Source organism: Mus caroli, chromosome 1 (assembly GCF_900094665.2).
Source record: "Mus caroli chromosome 1, CAROLI_EIJ_v1.1, whole genome shotgun sequence".
NCBI classification, from domain to species: domain Eukaryota; kingdom Metazoa; phylum Chordata; class Mammalia; order Rodentia; family Muridae; genus Mus; species Mus caroli.
Window position 1 is genome coordinate 54,218,822 of NC_034570.1, and position 20,459 is coordinate 54,239,280.

The 20,459-nt window shown below is 41.4% G+C and overlaps 1 protein-coding gene across 7 annotated transcripts in view; it reads left to right on the forward strand.

Annotated features, from left to right (window-relative positions):
- Positions 1-2,755: 2,755 nt before the first annotated feature.
- The window catches only part of Carf (calcium responsive transcription factor), a 54,195-nt gene continuing 36,491 nt past the window's right edge, over positions 2,756-20,459 (forward strand). For 2 of the 7 annotated variants that reach the window (XM_021159158.2, XM_021159175.2), the window contains exons 1-4: positions 2,756-2,824; positions 9,528-9,644; positions 12,246-12,363; positions 13,582-13,809. In XM_021159158.2, the coding sequence (XP_021014817.1) occupies positions 12,289-12,363; positions 13,582-13,809 (303 nt within the window). In that variant the 5' untranslated portion in view covers positions 2,756-2,824; positions 9,528-9,644; positions 12,246-12,288. Of the gene's footprint in view, positions 2,825-7,146; positions 7,305-8,749; positions 8,817-9,527; positions 9,645-12,245; positions 12,364-13,581; positions 13,810-20,459 lie in introns of those variants that run through there. The other 5 variants (XM_029479591.1, XM_021159169.2, XM_029479592.1 and 2 more) reach the window with 5 other exon arrangements.

Consider the following 20,459-nt stretch of genomic DNA (forward strand, 5'->3'; position numbering starts at 1 on the left):
TTAGTAAGGAACTTGTATCCAAAATATATAAAGAACATTTATAGTTTAGTAATAAAAAGTCTTTTTTTCTTTTTTTAAACATGGATAAGGAATTTGAGTAGCTAGTTTTCCAGAGAAAGAACAATGACCAGCAGACACAGGACCAAACACAATGCACATCACTTGACATCCATAAGGGTACAAATCAAGTGTAGGTGAAGATACAGTGCTGTGATGATGTAAAACAGTAGTTACTTTGGAAGATGGAAGACAGTGTGCCAGTTCCATGTGGACCCAAGAACCATACTTTTAGGAACATGCCAAAGAAAACACATGTTCACTGCACACAGTGGCATGGGCCTTCAATACCAGCATTTAGAAGGCAAAGGCGGGTGGATCCATGGGTCTGAGGCCAGCCTTTGGCTACAGTGAGATCCAGGCCAGCCAGGGCTACACATGTTCACATAAAAACTGTGCATTAATGCTTACATAGCCACTATTCATAACAGCTAAAATATTGAATGTCTAACTGGACAACAAGAGCCATACAATGTGGCCATAAAATAAAATGCAATGATATTCTGTCTTATGAATAAACTAAAAAAAATAAAACCCAACCACCACGTAAGCAAAGGTACCACCCACAAAAGACCACACATTCTGCATAATTTCATTAGAAAAGTGTCCAGAATAGGCAAATCTACAAATAGATGGTAAATGGATCAGGAGTTGACTTGGGTGGGGAACATTCAAGGGATGGAGTGTCAACTAAAGAAAAGGCAGTTTAGAGCCAGGAGGGAGGTAGCAGACACCTTAATCCCAGCACTGAGAAGGCAGCGCCAACTGGAGTGAACAATTCTAGGACAGCCAGGGCTACACAGAGAAACCCTGTCTTGAAAAACCAAAATTACAACAAAAAAAGGGGGCAGAGGTGGTGAAGTTTTTTCCAAAAAGGATTGTGTGAATGTTTATACAACTCTATTAGTATGATGCACCTGAATTCTATACATATTATACATGCATCACCAGCAAAGTTGACATCTATATAACTTATTAATATATAGACACAGAAGTACACACACAAATACATACACACGGTCCTTGTTTTATCAACTAGACAGAAGCCAAGGTCCTCTGAAATGAGGAAATTCCATTAGAGTGGTTGTTTGTAGGCAAGTCTGCAGGAACATTTTCTGGACTAATAACTGATGTAGGAGGAACCAGCCCACTGAGTAGAGCCACCTTGTATTTTAAAAGCAAACTTAGCTAGCTAGCCATTGGGAGAGCAAATGCAGCTTGCCCCCCACCCCCACCCCCTGGTTTCTGCTTCAGTTCCTGCCAGGAGTTCCTCCTATCTTGGCTTCCTCTGGGATGACTGTAACCCTTTCCTCCCCAAATTGCTTTTGGTCAGTGTTTTATCACAGCAAGAGAAACCTAAGTTGGACCCACTCCCACAAAATACACCTAATCAAATCGGACATTGAATTGGCTTCATACTAATTAAAAAAACAGCTCTACAAACCTCATAGCCAGTTTCTAGTCTGTTTGGGGGGAAAAAAAAATGAAGTTGTGCTTTCAGAAACCACGAGACACCATTAACGGACAAGCCTGTTCAACTCTCAAATTACTGACATGTGTGCAGCATGCAGAAAGCAAACGTGAAGCCCTGTTCCCTTCACACACGTCAAATTATGAACAGCACATGAAAGTGGGTAGAAAGCGGAGATTTAAGAAGACGTGACCACCGCTTCCAAATGAGACAGGGCAGAAGTGCGGGGCACGTGAAGGGGAAGTCGAATGAAGTCTTTTTTATTTTTTTCTATCAGTCAGCTTATCTTATTTGCAATAAATCCTTTTAATTGCAGCCAGATAATTATTAAAGTTCTTTCAACTTTGATTTACTAAAACCTTGTCCGTTTCTTCTTTAATGTATATCCCCAGTCAAAACAGCGAGGCTCACTCGGGACTACAAGGTCCAAATCGAAGGAGTCTTCAAACGAGATCGGCTCCTGGAAGACAGGGACAGAAGCTGGAACCCTTACTTACTTCTTGTTCTCGCTGTAGAAACGTGCCTGGAGTTGTGCCATGGCTGAATATACACACGAGGCTTCTACACGAAAATGTGTGCGTTGATAATCAAGTAGCTCTAAGGTAGACTACGTCGCAAGCGCAGCAGAAGCTAGGCTTCAGTTATCTCCCTCCGGTTCCTACAGAACATACCACGAGGTTCGATTTCCACCAGCGCCCAGCCCGCACACATCAAGTACCTATTCCGAGATTTAGGAAACATCGATTAGTCAAGCGTAGTCCTAAAAGCATCCAGTCCCCTTAAGACTTTTGTTTCTTATCTATCTAGATTCGTAATCTATTAGGAAAATAAAGAAAATAACTAGCTTGAGCCTAATTTTAAGCGTGTCTTTAGACCCAGACCCTTTAGACTCAGCGCTCAGATACTACAACCCCAGAAGGGAGGGCGTTTCAGACCCTCTGAACACTGGGAGTTGTAGGCTTTATTGATTTTGCCACACCGCATTTAGGGTCTCATATCGCTTTTAATACTCCTTTCTCCGGGCAGATATTACACTTCCTGCTTCTTTATTCTGAGTGACAAAGGTCCCATCTGTTCGTCTTCTGTGCACAGTTCCAACAGCCAAATTCGGCCGAGACCATGTGTTCTTACCTCTGGCTTCAGAGCGGAAACACGGAAAAGGAGAACGAGTCGGAAGGGAACTGGGCGACGGTGGCTGAGAAGGGTCTAATCTGATGGGCCTGCGCTGCGCCTCCAGGAGGGGTGCGCCTGCGCATTGTGCTGGTCTCCACGGCGGGGCCTCGGAGCCAAGACGAGGTTGAGTAGTCTCGTTTTGAATTTTCTCCCTTCTGCTTACGGCGGACTCCCCTCTCGCGTTGTGGGGCTCGCTGCGGCGGCAGGGTTGGGGGAGCCGGAGGCCTGGCAGAGCTGTCTGTGCCCAGCGACCGGACGCTCCCTCCCAACCTCCCTTCGTCCCCCTGCCTCCTCCTCCCGTCACCTCATGACCCTCCCGGGCTGGGAGCAACTGCCGGCCCCCGCCCCCGGCTGTCGCCCGACGCTGCTGCGCGCTGTCCCTGCGCCCTTGTCCGCCTCCACGGCGGCTCCTTCGCAGTGGGCCCGGGAGGGGCGCCGCGGCCGGGAGAAGGCAGGCTGCCGCAGGGGGAGGCGAGGTGTCAGTCCCGCAGAGGGTGCGGAGCCCGAGAACGCACCACCCCCACGGAGCACCCGAGTCCTGGGCCGGAGCGCCCGCCCGAGAGGGGCCTCTCCCCTCCTTTCCGAGTCTGACGTTTAGAAAAGCGTCCTCTGCACCTTCTCCCCTACTTTCGGACTTCTTTTATTATTTTTTTTTATTAATTTTTTAAATCTTGATGTCACTCAAAGGCTTGTCTCGGTCTCAATGGTCTCGATTATTACTCTAGTTATTTTCCTGAGTGGAGAATAGATGGGGGCTATTACTCTTAAGATCCCAAAGTCACATTTTTAAGCCATTCGCCTGAAAACCCCGGGGGTGGGGTGGGGTACAGGGACACACTACTCTGAGACAGCAATTTAGAGTCAGGCAGAACTGGATTGCAAAATATGTTGGCTTAGCGGTATGAGTGAACCGGTGAATATAGTGAGAGATTTTCTATATGTCGCCTAATTAAACTTAAACCCGTAGAAAATTAGAAGTTATCTAGTCAGTTGGAGGGGAAAAACAATCATTTGTTAAGTGGACAACGGCCCAAAAAGCATGACTGTTTTCAGTTTATTCATTTTACAGAATTGCATGCCCCGTAACAGGAATGCCTGAATTTGATTCTACCTGTTACTTAACCTCTGTGCCACACTAAGATTAGCAGTGACAATTGAATGTCACATAAGAAGCACTCAGAAAATGTTAACTATTGTTCTCATAAGAGCTGCTAATAGAGAAGTTTTTACCAGAAACTTTACTGATGTAGGTGGAGGCATAAAATGAGAAAAACCTCTGCCCAAAATACAGGAAAAAAAAATTCCTTGTTCAAATTGGGTTTGCTGATAACAGTGTTATCAGCACTGTTTTTACTGATAACATATAACTGATTAAGACGTCCTTTTAAACTTCCTTTAGTTTGGACTTATCAGATTAACCATACATTTGGAAGACAGTACATTTTTAAAATCTTAATTCGAGTGGAAAACTATGATTAGGAAGATACAGAACATGAATTACTCAGAGTTCAGTTTGCAAAGCACACATCTTGAATTCACTAAAATATATTTTTATTTAGCTAAGGTATTTAGTTAAGGAAAGATAAGTGACTAAGAATACCCAGGGCGAGCTTTTTTCAGTAGTGACTTACATGTCTTAGCTGGTGTGGCTTGCAGGCATTACCCTAGATAGCTAATGCTAGAGTGTTGGTTCTCTTACTTTTAGTTTATATCAACTGCAGACTTCTGGGATTCATTTACTGGGGTCCTCATGAAGACTCAGTGTTATCTGGAATAAGATTTCTTTTTCTTACAGTCTCTTGGTGTTTGTTTATTTGTTTTTTATTAGGGTTTTTTTATTTGTTTGGTTTGGGTTTTTGAGGTTTTATGTTTTTGTTTTTGTGGGAGACTGGGTCTCTATGTAGTCCAGGATGGATTTGAATTGACTATGTTTCTCCAGATTAGCTTTGAACTCTAGGCTCACATATTTCTACCTCCTGAATATTGGGATTATACCTGCCTGCAGCCAACCACACTTGTTTGTTGCTTGTTTTGAACCTTGAGTCTAACATTCTGGAATTCATCTCAGGGCTTTGTGTGTCCTAGACCAACAGTCTGCTGCTTAGCTACATCATGGCCCACGCTCTGGGATTTTAAGAGAATTAGCCTAGTTTCTTTTTATCCATGGGGTTTGTGTTCCTCAGTTTTGGTTACCTGCTGCCAATATGAAGTGGAAATCCTAGAAATAATTGATGAGTTTGAGATTGTATGTCTTTCTCAGTAACATGATGTCTTGCACCATCCTACCTGGGATATGAATCATGTATGAGTCCAGGGAGAGTGTCACTCTCTGTGCTGCTCACCTATTAGTAGGTAGTAGGCTTTTGGTTATTAAGGCATTATTGTAGACCTGTGACACAGTAAGTGCAAGAGTGGTGATAATGGCAATTCACATGTGCCAAAGAGAAGTTAAAAAGTGTTTAAATAAAATGGTGAAATTCATAATTTGGAAAGAAAAGCTATAGGCTAGTTTAGTAACATCAGCAGTACAACAATATTTCAGAGACCACATTCACTTGATTTCAGGTATACATATGGGCTCACAACTGTACCCAAGGGTAAGAGGGCAGGAAACCACTGTACTCCACTTACCATTAAATGGATAATCAAATCACTTCAGAGTCAGTGTAAAATAGAATATTAAGTAATACTTAAGCTCTCAAAGAGCAAAGAAATAAAAATATTTGTGTGTGCAGGGTAAGAGCTGTAGAAGTTGTTGGGTGGTGATGTGGTGGTGATGGTGGTGGTGATGGCGGTGATGTGGTGGTGATGGTGGTGGTGATGGCGGTGATGTGGTGGTGATGGTGGTGGTGATGGCGGTGATGGCGGTGATGTTGGTGGTGGTGGTGATGGTGGTCGTGGTGATGGTGGTGGTGGTGGTGATGGTGGTGGTGGTGTAGGCCTTTAATTCCAGAACTCAGGAATTAAAGAGGCAGGTGGACCCCTGTGAATTTGAGGTCAGCCTCGTCTACAGAGTGAGTTTGGGAAGAGCCAGGGCTACACAGAGAGACCCTGTCTCAAAAGAAAGAAAGAAGAAAAGAAAAGAAAGAAATCTGTAGAAATCAAGATTGTAGAAGTTTTTAGGGAAGATAAATCCTAAAAGATATTTTAAACATGATCTTTAACTTTTCTACAAAAAGTTAAAAAGTTGGATATGCCCACCTTTGCCTTTCAGTGCTGAGATTAAAGTTCTTTGCTCCCCCCCCCCCACACACACCTAGCTTGGGTTATTGGTTTTAAAGGATATATTTTAATCCATAAAGGTTATGGTGGAAACACAAGATTGATGTTGACAGTTTTTCATAAAGTATACCTGAGATATTAATGTTTTGAACAAATATGTTGGCTATTGATCAAAATCAAACGTCCATAGCCCAAGCATTGCCCCTTCTAGAGAAACACCCTGACTAATCTCTAGCCCTCTGCCATGAGTTCACCATGTGCAAACAAATAGCCTTTATAAAGTAAAATCACAGAAGCACTAATGTACCGTTTCTTCCAAATCTTTATTTTTAAAAAAGATTGATTTTTAATAATTTTTTAAAAGATTTATTTATTTATTATATGTAAGTACACTGTAGCTGTCTTCAGACACTCCAGAAGAGGGCGCCAGATCTCGTTACGGATGGTTGTGAGCCACCATGTGGTTGCTGGGATTTGAACTCTGGACCTTCGGAAGAGCAGTCGGTGCTCTTACCCACTGAGTCATCTCACCAGCCCAAGACTGATTTTTAATGATATGAGTCTCGTTTGTGATTTGTGCACATGAGTGCAGTACCCACAGAGGCCAGAAGAGGACATAACGTGAAGCTGGGGCTGCAGGTGTTGTGAGCCACTTTATGTGGGCGTTGGGATGGTTGTGCTCTGGTCCTCTGCAAAGCAGTTGTGCTCATAACTACTGAACTACCTCTCCAGCCTTGTACCCTTTACCTTTGTAAAATGATAGAAACATCCTAAAAAGCAATTTCCTGGAAGAAGAAAAGTGGGCTTTCCGGAGTTTATTAAACATTCTCCATCCTTAATGCTTCTTTTTGTGTGCTCCTTGTGACCAGTCCTGGTAGTTCCTTCTTACACAGTATATTTGTCAGGTCTAGGACTATAGGTTGTAGGTGTGGAAACTTTATTTTCAAGCTTCCTGTGGCTCCCAGAGTTGCTCCACTGGTAATCATTTTCATCGAGGGAAGAAAATGTGGCTACAGAAATCGTTGTTTCAGTGATTACTGTAGACTTGTTGGTCCTAAACTAAATCTGTAGTTGTAGATGAGGAATCAGGACAAAGGTCACTTATTCCAGGACACAAGCACTTCAGCTCTTTTCACTGAGTGGAATAAGGCTCTATCATACTAGCCTGGTAATAAATACAATTATGTAATGTAAAATATACATTAACCACCATTTCCTTACAGAGAACATGCTACCGTGAAGGCACAGTCACAGCTTTCACATAAGCACGCGGCTGGCACTGTTAGAATTTAGTGCCCCAAAGGAAGACCCTCAATGAACAGGCATTTCTGAGGCAGAGTACATAGGCATCTGGACTTGAGACTTGAGCCACTGCCTGAAGGTGACAACTTTGTAAACTTTGTTTCTTCATCAGTTGTCCTGTTTTTTGTTTTTTGTTTTTTTTTTCTTCCTGGTTTGTTTGGTTGTTCGTTTGGTTTGGTTTTTGGTTTTTGAAGACAAGAGTTTCTCTGTGTGGCCCTGGCTGTCCTGGAACTCACTTTGTAGACCAGGCTGGCCTCGAACTCAGAAATCCGCCTGCCTCTGCCTCCCAAATGCTGGGATTAAAGGCGTGCGCCACCACGCCTGCTCTCTTCTGTTCTTTTGAGTCAGCCTTGCTATGTGTAGCTTCAGCTGTTCTTGAACTTACTCTGTAGACCAGGCTGGCCTTAAATTCAGAGATCCACCTGCCTCTGTCTCACAAGTGCTGGGATTAAAGGTGTGCACCACCACTGCCTGGCAGTCGGTATGTGTGTGTGTGTAGAGCTTTACGACTCCCATTTCTTTCCATTCTTTGACTTTATCTATCTTAATCTTGGTAAATCTTATGCATGAGGTCATAGCTGCTGTGAACATATGTATGAACCATGTGTCTGACAGAAGGGCTGGTGTCTGGAATATACAAATAGCTCAAAAAACAAAAAACAAAAAACTAAACACCAAAACCCCAAATAGTCCAGTTAAAAATCTTGAGTAGAATTAAACAGAAAGTTCACAAAGAAAAAAAAACCATAAATTGCTAAGAATTCTTTTTTAAATGTTCAGCAAGCATTGTAGCCATCAGGTAGATTCAAATTGATACTACTATGGGATTTGATATTACCCCAGTTAGAATGGTTAAAATCAAGACGAACATGTATATGCTGGCAGGAATATAAGAAAAAGAGAAAAATTATTTGTTAATTGAGATTGTTTGTCTTGTGTCCAAATCTTTGAGAAATAAGTGTCTATGGCTTAAAGGTTTAAGAACAGCACACTCTGAGTTTATTGAGACCTCGTAGATATAATGAAGAGTTTTAGATGGATGAAGGAAGATTATCCATTATGCTTTATCAATATATCAGAAACTGGAATAAGAATATCTGTTCTGGATTGGAGAGATGGGTCAGCAGTTAAGAGCACTGACTGCTTTTCCAGAGGTACTGAGTTCAATTCCTAGCAACCACAAGGTAGCTCACAACCACCTATAATGGGATCTGATGCCCTCTTCTGGTGTGTCTGAAGAGAACAACAATGTGCTCACATAAAATAAACAAATATTAAAATATTAAAGAATATCTGTTCTACTCATGACAGAAACATCTTAAGGTGGATACCAGAAACTCTGAGTTGAAAAACTATTGAGTTTTTACTGGCCGAGCAGTGGTGGCTCACACCTTTAATCCCAGAACTCGGGAGGCAGAGGCAGGCGGATTTCTGAGTTCAAGGCCAGCCTGGTCTACAGAATGAGTTCCAGAATAGCCAGAGCTACACAGAAAAAGCCTGTCTCAAAAAAACAAAACAAAAACAAAAAAGAAAGAAAAAAAGAAATGTTTTCACTGAATGAGATTCAGAATGCAAAGGCATGGTTTAGCAGGTATTATTTTACATATACCTTTCTTCTTATAAATGTATGAGTTTCAGGGCTGGAAAGATGGCTCAGTGGTTAAGAGCACCAATTGCTCTTCCAGAGGTTCTGAGTTTAATTCCCAGCAACCACATGGTGGCTCACAACCATCTGTAATGGTATTTGGTGCCCTCTTCTGGTGTCTCTGAAGATAGTTACAGTGTACCCATAAATACAATAAACAAATCTCTAAAAAAAAAAGTGTGAGTTTTATATAATACAAATGCACTTAAATTTAAAAGATTCTTCAATAAGTATGGAACAGAAGTTTTAAGTGGTAAAAGAATCTATACCATGGTATCTTACTGTTTTTCTTTCTTATGGCTATATAAATCAATTGAATTTAGTGATACAAGGGTTTTATTAGGCTGATTATTTTTATTTTTTGTATATGGGCATTTTGTTTGCATGTAAACCTGTTATTTACTTACTGACTTATTTAGTGTATGCACGTGCATTCGTGTGTTTGTCATTAGAGAACAGCTCTCTCCTCTCACTCTTGTGGTTCTAGGAATTTAGCACAGACCATCAGGCTTGGCAGCTAGCAACTTTCTTTACCCACTGAGCCATCTCATAGGTCCCATCAGAGAATTGTTTTCTTATAGACATTACTGAGTTTGTAACCTGTGGTTTTATTTAGGATCTTTGCATTTATGTATTCATGACTTTTCTTCTATTTAGGTATGGTGAGATCAACAGAGGAAGAGACGATTGACATTGGGAAACCAGCCCATTATTCACAGTTCTCAAAAGGAGTGGGCATGCTGTACCACAAAGTGCCAACAATATAACACCAAGGTCAGTGGTAGGTAGACATGGGAAGAAGACTGCAGAGGAACCTTCTTGTGGTTTTTGAGAGAAAGACTGGGCAAAGAAGCCCATAGTAGACTAATCTGGCCAGATCAGATAATCTGAATAAACTTACTGGGCTCTACCTGGTGCTGGCTGGCAGCTGGCCTTAGGATACCAGGCCCAAGTGCCTCAAAGTTTACATTATGAATAACTTCTTACTTCCAAGTTTGTCAAGCTAATACTAGGTAGTACGAATGTTTAGTTTTAACTTTAAGATAAGTCTCGCTATGTAACCCAGGCTGTTGGATGTTACATATGTAATCCTAGAACTCAATCTTCCTGCCTTAGCCTCCTGATTACTGGGATTCTAAGCATGTACAATCCGTGCTCAACTGGAGGAGAGAGGGAGATCAGAATGTTAAGAGTACCATTGTCATCGTCTTCAGGAGTTAAAAAAAGTTATTCTATGATAATTTCATAATATACACAATGTGTCTTGATCATAGCCAACCCAAATTCCACTTCCTCCAGTCATCCCCAACACGTGTTCCACTCGCTTTCGTAATCCAATGAGTCCAGTTCGTGCTACCAGAGGCCACCACCTGAAGAAAACTTATTTCCCATTGTCCAGGAGATATCAATTGCCAGTAGCTCCTCAGCTAAGGATGGGGCCTTGTGAGCCCCTCTTCCATCCATGCTAGAATATTGATCAGCTTGATTGTTTTTTGCAGTTAACCATAGCTGCTAGAAGTTCATGAGGGCAATGATCATGTCATGTCCAGAAGATATTTCATGACACCCATTCCCATCCCCTGGTTCCTGCATTCTTTCCCACCACTTCCCATTTCTCGAGCCTGGAGGGGAGGTAGAATGGATTAAATACCCCATTTGGGGCTGAGCACTCAACATTCTTCAAGTCTGAGTACTTTGACTGCAACTCACTGCAGGACAAAAGCTTTCCTGACCAGAATTGAGAGCAGCACAAATCTCTGTTTCTAAACCTATTTTTTTTTTTTTTTTTTTTTTTGGTTTTTCGAGACAGGGTTTCTCTGTATAGCCCTGGCTGTCCTGGAGCTCACTTTGTAGACCAGGCTGGCCTNGCTCACTTTGTAGACCAGGCTGGCCTCGAACTCAGAAATCTGCCTGCCTCTGCCTCCCGAGTGCTGGGATTAAAGGCGTGCGCCACCACGCCCGGCTCTAAACCTATTTAGAAGGCAGTTTGATATGTTCAGTCAGCAAAACAATAGCAGGTTTCCTTGTAGCAGCTATGACCTCTCCAGCCATGGGCTTTTGACTAGGTTTAGAGCACCAAACGTCCCTCCTATATAGTGGGCCTCAAATCCAACTAGGAAGCAGTTGGTTACCTCCATAACAACAGTGCCATTGAAGTACCAGTGAGCACATCTCACCTGGTTGGTCACTATTACAGCATACAGGGTCTACTACTGAGTAAGTCCATTAATGCCTTTTTCTTTCCCATGGCCAGAATAGCACCTTCTAGCACTATGTAAACTGGCTTGTAGAGAGGAAGCTGTCAGGTCAGGTCTAGCTTGAGCTCTCTAGGTACCGCAATCAAAGGCTGTTGTGTCTTCAGTGCTAGAGCCTTACAAACTCATCTTTGGTTGGCTACATAAATATGTCTAGTAGTTTCCCCTTATCTGAAACTTTAACTTAAAAACACTTTTTTATTGTTAATTGTGGGCAGGGTGTGTGTGTGTGTGTGTGTGTGCATGTAGAGACCAGAGGACTTTCCCCACTGAGCTATCTTGTAGGCCCCATGCCACTCTTCGTAATTTCAGTTTCCTGTAAAGAGCCATGACTAGAAAATACTAAATGGGAAATTCTAGGAATAACTTTTATTGTGGTATAGTGTAATCATTCTATTTTATTATTGTTATTACTTATCTTTTGTTGTGCCTAATAGACCTAGTATAGAAATGCGGGTATAGAAATGCACATGAAGGATTTGCTCTTTTCTGAGGTTTTAGACATCCTCTAGAGTATTCAGAATGTGTCCTGTAGGACACATATTCCATGGATGCATAGTCCTGTCAGCACCAAAGCACCTTTTCTAAAATTATGTGATGCTGTATAGTTAACCTGTCTTGAGGGACACATCTTGCCATGCATGTGTAATACCAGAAGAAGCACAAGGCATCTTCTCTAAAGTTGCATAAGGCCATGTAGATTAACATGTTCTGAAGAACACATGTTCTCATACATGCATAGTCCCATTTGTACCAAGGCATCTTTTCAAGATTTATGTAATGTTGTATAGGTTACACCCAACCCATAAAATTAACCTTTTATTTCATTAAATATGTGCAATGCGTGTAATGTAACTTTATAACACAAATTCAATTTAGTGAGCAAGCATCGGATGTAATTAAGGACAGAATGAGAGAACTATGTAATCCTAATATTTAATTTGCCTTAAATGCATTCTGGTGCCTTGGCAAGTTAATTAACAAAAACAGTAACTTCCTATTTATAGAAAGGAATTTTTTTTACTTAAATTGTGTGAGAGGCCATACTATGGAAGATAAAAATTTTACTTAGGATTAACCGTCATTAATTGTCCAGTTGACCAGGTGTTTAACCTTTCAGCCATTAACTAATCAGAGAAAATGGAACTGAATGTGAAGCCAGCATGGAGCAGCATCATTCCTTAGCGGGCAACTGTGACGATGGTGAGAACTCAGAAAGAGAGGCTCAGGGATTCGAGGTAGGGATTCACCAGGAAAGTGTTCTCATCTTAAGAAGAGCAGCATGCCATTTAACAACTTTTCATGCTTAAAGAATAATTTGTTGTTCTCACAGTGATACAAGACTTTTAATTTGCCAGGAATGGAAGTACACACTTATTTTTCCAGCACTCAGAGACACAGGCAGAGGGTTAAGGTCAGGCCTGGGATACATATTTACTGTTTCAAAAATTTTTTTTGACTTTTGATTTTTTTTTCTTTTGCTTTTTTGAGACAGGGTTTCTCTGTGTAGCCCTGGCTGTCCTGGAACTCACTCTGTAAACCAGGCTGGCCTCGAACTCAGAAATCCGCCTGCCTCTGCCTCCCAAGTGCTGGGATTAAAGGCGTGCGCCACCACGCCCGGTTCAAAAAAATTTTTTAACATATCTATCATATATTTAATTTAGTGGTATAGAATTTTTATATTAATGCTTAAGTATAGCCATAAAATTTGTATACTCAAAATATATTTTTAAAATTATATTTCACTTTGTTCAAAAGCATCCCTGAGGATATAAAGACTTAAAAAATATAAAAGTCAACAATTTCACTTAGGACAGTTGTTCTCAGCTTGTGGGTCACAACCTATTTTGGGCTTGAATGATCCTTTCACAGGGTTATTCTCAAAACAGATATTTACATTATAGTTCATAACAGTAGCAAAATGACAGTTATGAAGTAGCAATGAAAGTAATCCTGTGATGGGGTCAGCACACATAAGTTACTGTATTAAGGGTCACAGCATTAGGAAGGTGGGAACCACTGGCTGAAGACAACTTTAGGGTAGAATGTATCTCAGTGTAAATGGTTGATCTAGCATGTAGAAAGTCCTGGGCTCAATATCCAGCACTAAAAATACCTAAACTTACTGGGCATAGTGGTGCACACCTTTAGTCCCAGCACTTAGGAGGCAGAGGCAGAGGCAGAGGCAGGGGAAAGCAGATCTCTGTAAGTTCCAGAGCAGCCTAGACTACAGTGTGAGCTTCAGGACAGCCAAGGCCATGTAGAAATACCCCGTCTAAAAAAAAACATAAAAAATAAAAATGAAAAAAAAAACCCCTTTTGTTGCAAAAGTAAAATGAACAATTAACTGTAATATAAATGTCTGTCTATGTTTAATATACAGTCTTTTTTTAGAGATTGTAAAAATATGGTATTTTTTATGAAGACTGAAGTAAAATTCTTTTTCTTTTCAAAAGCATCGGACCTGTATGGACTCTGGGGATCCTTCCTTTGGGCAAAATGATCCCCCTACCATTTTGCCCATTACTGCTCCTAAAACATATGATTCACTCACATCACAGGATATGCCAGAGACACTGACTGACACACAGGCCCTTCATGAAGAGCAATTTCATCTTTTGGACCAAAATGGGCAGCCTATTCAATATGATCTTCAGTCTTTGGGAAATTCTACTGCACAAATGGTGAGAATATTTTATAACTAATGAGTATTATGTTATTATGATATTTAACAATGTGTATTAATCATGCTAAATTAGTTTCTTTTTTGTGTATTTGTTTGTTTGGTTGGTTCTTTGAAACAGGATTTCTTTGTGTAGCCCTGGCTGTCAACCAGGCCAGCCTCAAACTTGGGGATCTGCCTGCCTCTTCCTCCTGCGTGCTGGGATTAAAGGTATACTATCCAGCCATCCTAGTTTGTTTGTCTATCTGTCCATCCATCTGTCTGTCCGTCCATCTGTCCCTCCCTCCCTTTCTTTTAAATTCTTTTCTCTTATATCATATCCCAACTGCAGTTTCCTCTCCCTAGTCTTTTCTCAACATCTTTCCTCTCCCCCTAGATCCACTCCCACCTTCCTCTCCTCAGAAAAGAGCAGGCCTCTCAAGGACATCAAGCAAACACAGCATAACGAGCTACAATAAGATTAGGCATTTACCGTCTCATCAAGGCTGGACAGGCAACCCAGTATGAGGAAAAGGGTCCCACAAGAAGGCAAAAGAGTCAGGGACAGTCCCCACTTCCACTGTTAAGATTCCCACAAGAACACCAAGCTATTCAGCTTGTGTATTCAGAATATATGCAGAGGACCTAGGACAGACCCCTACAGGCTCCCCGATCTCTGTGAGCCCCATGAGTCCTAGTCAGTAGGTTCTGTGAGTCATGTCCTTGAGGTGTCCCTGGCCCCTTTGGTTCCTGTAATCCTTTCTCCCCTTCCTCTGCAGGACTTCCTGAGCTCTAATATTTGGCTCTGGTATTCTGCTTCTGCCCCCATCAGTTGCTGGATGAAGTCTTTCTGGTATCTCTGATGACGATTATGCTAGACTGCAGTCCCAGAACACACTTCAGGCAGAATAAACTATAGGTTGAAGATTTTGTGGCTGGGTTGGTATCGCAAACCTTCCACTTGAGGCCTTGCCTGGTTATGGAAGATGGCTGGTTCAGGCTCCAAGAACCCGCATTACAAGGAGTCTTTGCTAGGGTTGCTCTCAGAGATGTCATAGTTTCTATTGCTCTAGATTTCCACCTTGCTTCCAAAATGCCCCCCAGTTGCAGTCATTGAGCCCAAAATTTTCTCCTGCACCCATCCCTCCTATTCCCAACCCCTCCGCCCCCCAATCCACCAGCAAAATCTATTCTATTTCCCCTTCCCAGGGAGATCCTTGTATTACCTCTTAAGCCCTCCTTGTTACTTAGCTTCTCTGGATGTGTGAGTTAAGCATAATTGTCTTTTACTGTACAGTTAATAAGCACTTATAACTGAGTACCACCATGTTTGTCTTTCTAGGACTGGGTTACCTCACTTGGGATGATTTTTCTAGTTCCATCCACTTGCCTGCAAATTTTATGAAGTCATTGTTTTTTACAGCTGAGTAATACACGACTGTGTAAATGAACCACATTTTTCTAGTTTCTGGCTATTATGAATAAATCTGCTATGAATATAGTTGAGCAAGTGTCCTTGTAATATGATTGACCATCCTTTACATATATGTTCAGAAGTGGTATAGCTGGGTTTTAAGGTATAATGAGTCCCAATTTTCTGAGAAATCACTATATTGATTTCCAAGTAGATGTACAGTTTGCGGTCTCACCAACCATGGAGTGTTCTTCTTGCTCCACATACTGGCTAGCGTGAGCTGTCTGTCACTTGTGTTTTGATCTTAGCCATTCTGACTGGTGTGAGATGAAATCTCAGGGCTGTTTTGATTTGCATTTCCCTGATGTCTAAAAATGTTGAACATTTCTTTAAGTGCTTCTCTGACATTTGAGATTCCTCTGTTGAGAATTATCTGTTTAGATCTGTACCCCATTTTTTACATATTAACCCTCTGTCTGATGGGGAGTTGGTGAATCTTTTCCATTCTGTGGGATGCCATTTTGTACTGTAGATGGTGCTTTTCAGCTTCATGAGGTTCCACTTACTAATTATTGATCTTAGTTCTTGTGCTGTTGGTGTTCTATTTAGGAAGTTGTCTCCTGTACCAATGCCGTCAAGGATAGTCGCCACTTTCTCTTCCAGTAGGTTCAGAGTATCTGGTTTTATGTTGAGGTCTTTGATCCATTTGGACTTGTTTTGTGCAGGGTGATAGATATGGATCTATTTGGGTTATTCTACATATAGACATCCAGTTAGACCATCATTTGTTGACGATGCTTTCTTTTTTTTTTAAACATGGTTTTTCTTTATGCTCCCTCATCTTTTGTATTATTCTTTTTAGTTTTTTTAAAGATTTATTTCATCAGATCTCATTACGCATGGTTGTGAGCCATCATATGGTTGCTGGGATTTGAACTCCCGACCTTCAGAGGAGCAGTCGGTGCTTTTAACTGCTGAGCCATCTCTCCAGCCCGATGCTTTTTTTTTTTTTTTCCATTGTTTGTTTCTGGCTTCTTTATCAAATATCAGGTGTTCATAGGTGTATGGACTTACACCTGGGTCTTCGATTCGATTCTACTGATCAGTGTGTCTGTTTTTATTCCAATACTATGTGGTATTTATTACTACAACTCTTTAGTATTGAAATTAGGGATGGTGATAACTCTGGAACTTCTTTTATTGTATAGGATTGTTTTAGCTATTCTGGGTTTTTTGCTTTTTCATGTGAAGTTGAGTATTGTTTCTTCAAGGACTATAAAGAATTGTGCTGGACTTTTGATGGAGATTGTGTGCATCTGTAGATTGCTTTTGGTAAAAATAGCCATTTTTACTATGTTAATTCTTCTAATCCATGATCATGGGAGATCTTCCCATTTTCTGATATATTCTTCAATTTCCTTCTTCAAAGACTTGAAGTTTTTATTATACAGGTCTTTCACTTGCTTAGTTAGAGTTACCCCCAAGATATTATATATTAGTTTTGTGTATTGTGAAGGTTTTTGTTTCTCTGATTTCTGTCTCAGCCTAAGTATTAGTCAGGGTTCTCTAAAGTCACAGAATTTATGGGTAGTCTCTATATAGTAAAGGAATTTTTGATGACTTACAGTCTGTAGCCAAACTTCCAACAATGGTCAGCAGCAGCTGTGAATGGAAGTCCAAGGATCTAACAGTTGCTCAGTCCCACAAGACAAGCAGGCGAAGGAGAGAGAGAGTCTTCCTTCTTCCAATGTCCTTATGTAGGTCTCCAGCAGAAGGTGTGGCCCAGATTAAAAGTGTGTGCCACCAAGCCTTTAATCCTAGATGACCTTGAACTCAGAGATTTCCCTGTCTTAATCTTATGAATTCATAACCTCTATGCCTCAAAATCTCCATGCCAAGATCCAGGTCAGAAACTGTATCTCCCAGCCTCCAGATTAGGATCACTGGTGAGCCTCCAATTCTGGATTGTAGTTCATTCCAGATATAGTCAAGTTGATAACCAGGAATAGCCACGACAATCCACCCCTTGTCAACTTGACATAAATATTATCTCATGTCCACATGTAGCAATAATAAGGTCGTGAATATGCCTAACACAATCTAACTACTCCTCGTACAACCACAAACACATGTGAAAATTTACAGTGGGGCAATGTCCCTTGGGAACATTCTTGTAGTGTTTCAACTTAAATACCAATTGATGTTAAAGAAATTGAAAGAAAGACAAATGTATTCTTAACAAAATAAGACAGAAGCATTTATATTACTTTACAATCCTCATTTCTGCAACTGGTTACGTGGCCTTAGCTGGTATTTATAACTACCTTCCTCTACTACCCATTCTGTATTTCCTCTACCCTCTTCAAGCACCTCAGTAGGTCTTGGCTCTTTTCCTGGAGGAGTGACCCACACCTTCATTCCTGATGGGTCTGCCTCCTTTGTCATTCTGCTTAGATTAGGCTGTTGTAGTTTCCCATTGACTTTAATCAGGACATGGTAGTACTAAGAGACGCCCTAAGGGATCTCCTACACTCTAGACATTATCCTCCACCTCCATTGTGGAGAGGCAGTCCAATTTCTCCATGGTAATCTGTATCTATCACCCCTCCTAACACTGTTATTCCTTTCTTAGCCTATTGGTTTAAGGGCATTAGAAGCCCAAAATGACCAGGGGGAAGTCTGAGCTTCCAGTTCAATGGAATGTTTGTTGTGGCTTCTGGTATAAGCACTCCCCCCCTCTGGAACCAAAACTTCTAGGCCAGCAGAACCTAGAGTTGTGGGGACAGGAAACAAAAAATTTCCTAGAGGGTTACTAGGAGTGATAGTGAGTGGAACTATTCCCTTTTCCACCCCTTGATTCCTGGACCCATGGATCCTGGCTATGGGGGTCCATACCATATATCAGACGGTGATTCAAAGCATATACTGCCTCTGAAGAACTCTGCCCCAGCCCTCCATGCTGTTGAGCCACCTAATTGGTGCTGTAACTGTGTCTTCAAAAGGCCATTCCATCTTTCTATCAGACCAGCTGCTTCAGGATGATGGGGAACATGGTAAGACCAGTGAATTCCATGATCATGGGCCCACTGTCACACTTCTCTGGCTATGTAATGAGTTCCTTGGTCAGAAGCAATACTGTGTAGAATACCATGACGATAGATAAGGCATTCTGTGAGTACACAGTTGGTGGTTTTGGCAGAAGCATTATGTGCAGGAAAGGCAAATCCATAACCAGAATAAGTTCTACTCCATTAAAAACAAAACTTTGTCTTTTCCACAGAGGAAGTGGTCCAATGTAGTCAACCTGCAACCAGGTTGCTAGCTGGTCACCTCGAGGAATGGTGCCATATCTGGGGCTCAGTCTTGGTCTCTGCTGTTCGCAGATCTGGCATTCAGCAGCAGCTGTAGCTAGGTCAGCCTTGGTGAGTGGAAGTCCGTGTTGTTGGGCCCAAGCATAACCTCCATCTCAACTACCATGGCCACTTTGTTCGTGTGCCCATTGAGCAATGACTGGGATGGCTGGGAAAAGAGTCTGTCCACAGAACGGGGCATCTTATTCACTTGATTAATGAACATCTTCTCAGCTGAAGTCACCTTTTGGTGAGCTTTTACATGGGACACAAATATCTTCACATCCTTTGACTATTTGGAGAGATCTATCCACATACTTCTTCCCCAGATGTCTTTCTCACCAATTTTCCCGTCACGATCTTTCCAATTTCCTGACCATCCAGCCAATTCATCCATCCAGCCCTTGAGTAAGTGAACAATTGCACATCTGGCCAGATGGTAACTTGGTGTTTTATTGTCAAACGTTCAGTTTTCACTAAGGCCCAAAAGCAGGCCAAGAGCCTTTTTTCAAAGGGAGAATAGTTGTCGCAGATGATGGTAGAGCTTTGCTCCAAAAACCCCAAAGGTCTCTTCTGTGACCCAGAGGCTCCAAACAGCATCTCTATCTGCCACCAACACCTCAAGTACCATGGGGTCTGCTGGGTCATATGATCCAAGTGGTAGAGCAGCCTGCACAGCAGCCTGGACCTGTTAAAGAGCCTTCTCCTGTTCCAGGCCCTACATAAAGGTAGGCCTGAGTAACACACCCAAGTGAGGAATGTGCTATCTCCAGAATTCAAATAGACCCACTAGATGTTGTGCTTCTTTCTTGGTGGTGGGAGGGGCCAGGTGCAATAACTTATCTTTCACCTTAGAAGGAATATCTCTGCATGCCCCACACCACTGAACTCCTAAGAATTTCACAGATGGTCCTTGAGTTTTGGTAGGATTTATTTCCCATCCTCTGATATGCGTATGTGTTACCATTGAGTCCAAAGTGGTTGCTACTTCCTGCTCACTTGGTCCAATCAGCATAATGTCATCAATATAGTGCACCAATGTGGTAGAATTGTTGGGGACCATGTATCTATTTTATCATATCATCTGCAAATATCAATACTTAGACTTCTTTCTTTGCAATTTGTATCTTGATCTTTTTGCTCTAACTAGAACTTCAAATGCTCTATTGAATAGATATGGAGAGAGTTGACAGCCTTATTTTGTTTTTGATTTTAGTGGAATTCCTTTCTGTTTCTATTTAATTTGATGTTGGTGAAAGCCTTGCTGTAAATTGCCTTTATGTCTTTGTATCCCTGATCTTGCCAAGACTTTTATTGTGAAGGTGTGTTGGATTTTTGTCAAGGCTGTTTTAGCATCTAACGAGATGATGATGTGTTTTGTTTTCCTTTCAGTTTGTTTAAACAATGGATTACATTGATGGATTTGCAAGTGTTGAACCATTCCTGCATCTCTGGGAGGAAGCCTACTTGGTGGATGATCTTTTTGGTCTGTGCTTAGATTTGGTTTGTGGGTATTTTATTGATTATTTTTGCATAGATGTTTATGAGGGAAATTGGTCCATAATTTTCTTTCTTTGTTGAATCTTTGTGTGGTTTGCACATCAAAGTGACTGTGGCCTCATAAAATTAATTGGTCAATGTTCCTTCAGCATCTTATTGACTTATTCAAAGAAACAACTCTTTGTTTTATTGATTCTTTGTATTGTTCTCTTTCTTTCTATTTTATTGATTTCAGCCCTCAGTTTGATTATTTCCACTGCTCTTGGGTGTATTTCCTTCTTTTTATTTTAAAGCTTTCAGTTGTTTTTAAGTTGCTAGTATGAGATCTCTCCAATTTCTTTATTAAGGCACTTAGTTCTGTGAATGTTCCTCTTATACTGCTTTCATTGTGTGCCATAAGTTTGGGTA